General features: G+C 36.9%; 1 protein-coding gene across 1 annotated transcript; it reads left to right on the top strand.

Annotated features, from left to right (window-relative positions):
• The first annotated feature begins 846 nt into the window (after positions 1–846).
• On the top strand, positions 847–6,427 carry LOC116081788 (cathepsin R). The gene is made up of 8 exons (XM_031358483.1): positions 847–966; positions 2,435–2,571; positions 2,866–2,988; positions 3,082–3,231; positions 3,681–3,905; positions 4,372–4,534; positions 5,136–5,253; positions 6,066–6,427. The coding sequence occupies exons 2-8, from the start codon at positions 2,446–2,448 to the stop codon at positions 6,163–6,165; spliced, it is 1,005 nt and encodes a 334-aa protein (XP_031214343.1). The 5' UTR covers positions 847–966; positions 2,435–2,445; the 3' UTR covers positions 6,166–6,427.
• The last annotated feature ends 503 nt before the right edge of the window (positions 6,428–6,930 follow it).

Here is a 6,930-nt window from a genome sequence, read left to right as displayed (position 1 = left end):
TTAGGAAAAATATTCAACCGAAAGCACTAGCCAAATATTTCCACAAAGGAAAAAGGGGGGGTGATTGTATGCCAAGGTAAGAGGAGAGACTATATGTGATTAGTATTTAGTGTTCAGAGCTACCTGAAGTGTAAATCCTTTTAAATATGTCCTGGTGCTGGTTGGAAAACAATGTCGTATCTCTATAATGTCCAAGATGTATCCTGAAAACTGTAAATATAGAAATTTCCAGTTGAAGCTTGTGTTACCACAATGAAGAGTGCTAGTTAACTGGTGTCTTTAGATGGCAGCTCAATTTACTTTCCAAGAGAAAAGCAGAGAATTTCAAGAGATCCCTAACAGCAGATCATTCTCTTTTTGTTTTAGAATTTTGCCTTAAACTTCACTTTTCTCTTTGAATCACTGTCTACTAATGATTCTAATGAGGTCCAGCTGAGTTCCACCCTGAAACAGGGAAACAGAATATCCGAGTGTCTGTATTCACACAGGATCCAACCATAGTAGTGAACTAACCACAAAATAGAATTACTCACTAAGCCAAACCAAGCAAAGTAGCCAAACCCCTGATTCTAAAGTGTAGAGTAAAATACAGTTCAGCTATACTAGAAAATATAACCAGCAGGCAAAATATCAGGTATAACCTCTTGCAAAGTCTACAGTATAGGCTGTCTAATTTCTCAGACAAGGTTAACAAAATAATGTTTCAAATTCCACAGAGGAAGCTCTCACTTACTCCAGAGATAGTCTGAGATTATATCTCAGAAAGAGCCTGAGGTAGCAGTGCCTGGAGGCTTAATCCAGTCACCAACACAGCCAATCAAAAAGAGGTCGGAGTTGAGGGGTGGGGCCAACTGTTTAGATATTTGGGATATAAAGCCTGAAAGAGGTGTTGCTAGATCCAGAGACTTCAGCAACTTTGAAGAGTTGTGTCTGTAGAGTGGATTGAGGCAGCAGCAGTCACCAGAGGTAAGACCATGACCCTACCAAGGCAGAACTTGAACTGGCCCTAGAGGGGAGACTTGAAGGACCCAACTGGGAATCAGGCAGATCCCCAAGAAAGAAAATATATTCTGAGCCTCAGCAGACATACTATGTGTAGGTGGAGGGGAAGGAGTGGAGGAGGTGATGGAGAATCCAATATTTTTATCCCCTGGCTCCAGGTTGGTATATGATCCCATTAAGTGCAAAACTAGGTGTGCCCACAGGGAGTAACAAGAGGTGTAATGTACACCAGTAACTATCATTGTCACCCCCTAAAAAACACCTGGGTACTTCTGCTTTTATCTGACATGTGTAGATATAGTAGTATTGGCATGTCCCTATTAGGTTATATAGGGAGTGTTGCTTTAGTGACCCAGAAAGTTCTAAGTATGACTTACCAAGAGGGGTTTTCTATTGTATTCTACCTGTACTCTTGCTTCTGGCTTCCTATGACTTTTCCTTTCCTTTCTTTTCCTTTCCTTTCCTTTCCTTTCCTTTCCTTCACTTTTCCTCTGTTCCCTTCCATTTCCTCTTCCTTCCTTCCTTCCTTCCTTCCTTCCTTCCTTCCTTCCTTCCTTTCTTTCTTCCTTTTCTTTCTTTCTTTCTTTCTTTCTTTCTTTCTTTCTTTCTATCTTTCTTTCTTTCTTTCTTTCTTTCTTCCTGAGACAAGGCTTCTTTGTTTAGCCCTGGATGTGCTGGAAATAACTTTGTAGATCAGGCTGACCTCAAACTGACAGAGATCTGCCTCCCTGGAGTGCTGAGATTAAAATTGTTTGGCACTACTGTCCAGCTTCTATGATTTTCCATATGACACCATTCTCACTGAGGTACTGAGTGGGGAGTTTGGCTGTATAATCCCAAGTATAAGACAGAAGGAATAGTTCCTGTGATTTTTCCCATATCCTTATAGAAGATATCATAAAATTTTCATTTAAGCAACAAGAGTTCAAGACAAGCTCAATACATGTTGTAGATAAGGAGGAGATATAATGTGTGCCTTGAACTTTGACATCACTGCAAAAACTAGGATCTAATATCACATGATAGAAGTTTTGCTGGGTAGAAATCATGAGTCAGCGATTTCCTAAGTACATGGATTGTTGTTATGGCTGTTGTTACTATTTTACTTTCTTTCATTTATTTAGTTATTTTTTAGCGTCTGAATCTCACTTTTTAAGTAGATCTTTCTGAAATAATATGATATAATATATCTGAATTCCCATTGAGAGAATTCTGGCCATGAGCTCCTCAGTTTTCATTGAATCTCATAACCACCTGTGCATGATTTAGTTCAAACACATCCTTAACCTTTTCCATGATCTTGGAAATGTGTTTGGAAGTATAGTTCAAAGAATTTTACCAATGATGCATGACTTCATTTTGCAGAAAAAATATAAAAATACATTTTAAAAGTGTTTGTGTAGCCATATCTTAATTTTTCTCCCCTCTCTAGGTACTTGAGACATGACTGCTGTTGTCTTCATAGCCTTCCTGTATTTGGGAGTGGCCTCAGGTGCTCCAGTACTTGATCCCCATTTGGATACTGAATGGAAAGCATGGAAGATGAAATATAATAAATCATATAGCCTGGTTGGTAACCTGGAAACTGTCTAGAAGGGCCTAAGAGTGAACTGAAATTGCTGTTGAAAGTGGCAAAGCATATTAGAGGTCACAGATCCATCCCCCACACTATCACAACTAAGAGCTTATCTAATCACAATCACTGTGAGCACAGGGTGGCCAGATTCCCTTTGGTAAATGTCTGGATATAGTGTTCTGGATCCCTCTCCATGGCCTCTCTTCACCTGCACTAGCATGTACACAAGGTCAGATTGTGAAGGAGTTTAATCAGAAAAAAGTCATGTTTGTTACATTCATTTCTAGGAGGAAGAAGAACTGAGGAGATTGGTTTGGGAAGAAAACCTGAAAATAATCAAATTGCACAATGGGGAGAATGGCCTGGGTAAGAATGGCTTCACCATGGAAATAAATGAATTTGGTGACATGGTGAGTATGACATGGATTGCTTCATATTGTGTTCTCATTAGTACTTTACAACATGTTTTTTTAAAATAACTATTTATGTACTTTTCCTTGAAGACTGATGAAGAATTCAAGAAAATGATGGTTGAATTTCCAGTTCTGACTCACAGAGAGGGGAAAAGTATCATGAAACGTGCAGTTGGTAGTAGTCTCCCCAAATATGTCAATTGGAGAAAGAAAGGCTATGTGACTCCTGTGAGGAGACAGGTATGACAGTGTCACATTCCCATCTTCTTAAACCATGTTGAAAAGGTAAAAGAGTTGGTGTTTTGTGTATACATTAAGTATGGAGTGATATGCAGTTCATTTTTTTTAATAATAGTTTTTCTTCTTTGAATGCTTCATATGTTTTAAATGTATATCAATCCTAGAAATATACCAAATATATTCTCTATGAGTGTCCACCCATCTTTCTGTGGGACTATACACCCTTTCATTGCCCCTAAAAACTGACAAAACAAATAGACCCGTTCAAAGGTTCATGTGTCTGGCCTTGACTAGGTCGTGAGCAAACTACTAGTAGTGATGTCTCTTAGGAGACTGATATTTCCTAGGGATCTATCAGTTGACATTAAATAATTTTCATAAAGTAATAAGTTTTCTAACTCATTGCCAGGTTGTTATTTACCTATGACAATTCTTTCTTCCCTATTCAGGGCGACTGCAATGCTTGTTGGGCATTTGCTGTGACAGGCGCCATAGAAGCACAGGCAATCTGGCAAACTGGCAAACTCACCCCTCTGAGTGTGCAGAACTTGGTGGACTGTTCTAAACCTCAAGGCAACAATGGTTGTCTTGGGGGTGATACATACAATGCCTTCCAGTATGTTTTGCACAATGGTGGTCTGGAGTCTGAGGCATCATATCCATATGAAGGGAAAGTAAGTGGACATCCTATGCTGTCACTTAAACTCAGCTTGGAGTGTGGGAAGATTGTAGAGATAATCCACCACTTTCAAAGTACAAATTATTTGATAGAATTATTCTGTATATCATTAAATCTGTCATTACTTTTTCAATACTTTTATAGCTTTCTGATGAAATTATTTCGGTGCAGCTCTACTTCTTCTATGAACATGAATAATACGCAAACTACTATACATATAATGTAGTTTTTTTTTAACCATTAAAATTTCTTATAGATAGGAAGACCAATTCATTGTCATTGAAGATTTGCAAACTAATTTTCAGTTCTGAATCTCTCAGTAGCATGCCATTTCCTGGGATTATTTATTGCTGCTTAGACATTAAGTGTGTTCAGCTTCAAAGTACAAAGTGCTGTGGTTCTGATTCTTGTTCCCCAGTAGGTGAGTGAAGGTAACTGAGTCTCTTACTCATCTTTTAAAGGATGGACCATGCAGGTATAATCCAAAGAATTCATCTGCTGAAATCACAGGATTTGTGTCCCTCCCCCAAAGTGAAGATATCCTAATGGTGGCTGTAGCAACTATTGGGCCCATCTCTGCTGGAATTGATGCTTCACATGCGTCTTTCAAGAACTATAAGGGAGGTATGAATGTTTACTTCTGTATAAGAGAAAGCTAGTGATATCCCTATGTTAAAATATATTTATGGATTGTTACTTATGTATAAATGTGATGTAAATATTTGGGTTTCTGAATTTTATTCTTCTTCATAGTTCCCCTGATATGACTCTACATGCAGTTTAGCCTGTTAAATTCATAAAACTTATTGTTTAGCTAAATTTAAATTTTCCTCCATTTGATAGATATTTTAGTTATCAATAGAAACTGATTATCTGAAATCTAAGTATAACAGAGCCTCTTGAAGTAAATAATTTACCTTCTGCAAGTTAAACATGGCATGAGATTCTGATAACAACAACAAAAACCAACCCACAAATTCCAAGGATTTATATCATAAACACATAGACAAGTGTTTTTCAACAAATATATACTAATTAGAATTTCTTTAGCTTTCTGTTTTATATCTATGTTTTTGGTAACAATTCATCCAGCTCTGTATTTTGATTGTAGTTTGTGTCATTAAATGATTTTTGAAAATTTCTCCTTTGAAAAGTGTTGGTGACAGTGCTCACTGTTATGTAATCTGTGCACCTTATATCAATCACCTTTCATTTCATTTCTCAGGTATTTATTATGAGCCAAATTGTAGCAGTAATTCTGTGACTCATGGAGTTCTCGTGGTTGGTTATGGATTTGTGGGAAATGAGTCAGATGGTAATCATTACTGGCTGATCAAGAACAGGTATAAATTGCCAAAATTGTATATTTGAAGTTCCAAGACATAGAGAGATAGTTCAATGGTTAAAAACACAGGCTAATATTTTAGGGGATTATTGAAGCAATTTTCCTGTTGCAAGTCAGTAATTGGATACACAGCCTAAAAAAACTTTGTTTCATTTCAGTTGAAGAATAGTTGTTCTTGTTTTCTTGTGTATATGTGAGAAGTATGGGTACATGTGTAAATGTTTACATGTCTATGCATACATGAGTGTGCAAGTGTATATGTGTAGAGGTCTAATGTTAACATCATTTTCTCAATAATTATCTAACATCAAAATTGTGGCAGTGTTTCTCACTGATCTAGGAGTTCACTGAATGATTTGGCTACCCAGCTTGGTCCATGTATGTCTTGTCAACATGTCCTGAGAACTTGAGTTACATATACAACAAATTGTCAGTTTCACTTTATCGTGGCTTTGAATTTATCTTCAGTCCTTATACTCTGAAGTTTCCTATAGCGTTCACAACCTACTCACACTGTGCAATCCTAACATTCAAATTCCATCACCTGTGTTTTGGCTGTTGATATCATGTCTGTGCCATAGTTTTTCTAAACTATGACAAAATTGTTAATTCTGAACTATGAATTGCTAGATAGGCAGTCTGCCCATTCTCTGATGTTTTGTTCCAGTCCTTGTGAGGTGCCTCTTAGAACCCAGGAGTAGACCATTTGCTTTTTCTTATATAACTGTTAAGTTGCTCACTTATCAATTATCAAAATAAATCCAAGGAGCAGTTATTTTTCTACTAAATGGAAAACAATTTTTTTTCCAGCTGGGGTAAACAATGGGGCATCAGAGGATACATGAAGATCTCCAAAGACAAGAACAACCATTGTGGAATTGCTTCATATGCTCACTACCCTACTATTTGAGCAGACAGATGGCCACAAGGAAGCATTTGGCAGAAGAGAGCATTTCTAGTGGAGGGCTATCTACTTGGTCAGCTTTTGTTTGGTATATTCAAGATTGTGTTCCTGAAAAGCTACATTGTAACGTGAATTCTAGGACCCTTCAACTATCTTGACATTGTGACCACTGATGCTCTAACTAATGTATGTTTATTATTCCTGCAGAAAATTTCAGTTTTTCTGATTGTGAAAATAAAACTCTTTAAAAAATAAAATGCAAATATAATCCCAAGGACCTTTCTCTTTTTTTAAAATGACTTTTTGTTGCCATACTTGCAATTGCTTATAAACTTAAGAGTGAATGTTATCCTGGTGTTCATAAGGTTGTGGGTAGATCCACTGTTAGGGTTCTGTTTACCTGTCAGAAACCTGGATCTGAAAGATTATTTAATAATTTCTGGATTTAACATGTTTAACTGACATAATTTTGTCCAGTTTCAATTCTTGGCTCATTTGTGCAGTGCCTTGGCATCATGCATTCCTCCAGTGCATAATGCTGAGCTGTGACTCTCCATTTTTGTTTTTTGTTTGTTTGGTTTTTTTTTATTGTTGTTTTTTGTTTGTTTTTTACTAATAGGAAGTAGACACTTTATTAGCACATTTGGCAGTTGTGCTTTTTTTTTCTGCAGGGGTCCAATATAAGATTTTTAATTGGGTATTTTATTTATTTACATTTTGAATGATATCCACCTTCCCAGTTTCCCCTTCACAAACCCTCTATTCCATAGC

This window comes from Mastomys coucha, unplaced genomic scaffold (genome assembly GCF_008632895.1).
Source record: "Mastomys coucha isolate ucsf_1 unplaced genomic scaffold, UCSF_Mcou_1 pScaffold7, whole genome shotgun sequence".
Lineage (NCBI taxonomy): Eukaryota > Metazoa > Chordata > Mammalia > Rodentia > Muridae > Mastomys > Mastomys coucha.
This window is presented reverse-complemented; position numbering and strand designations above follow the sequence as displayed.

Excerpts from the sequence above, each read along its gene's own strand:
- LOC116081788 (XM_031358483.1), top strand. The coding sequence starts at position 2,446 with ATGACTGCTGTTGTCTTCATAGCCTTCCTGTATTTGGGAGTGGCCTCA. Across the intron at positions 3,232-3,680 it reads TGACTCCTGTGAGGAGACAG|GGCGACTGCAATGCTTGTTG; the intron begins GTATGACAGTGT and ends TTCCCTATTCAG. Across the intron at positions 4,535-5,135 it reads TTTCAAGAACTATAAGGGAG|GTATTTATTATGAGCCAAAT; the intron begins GTATGAATGTTT and ends TTCATTTCTCAG.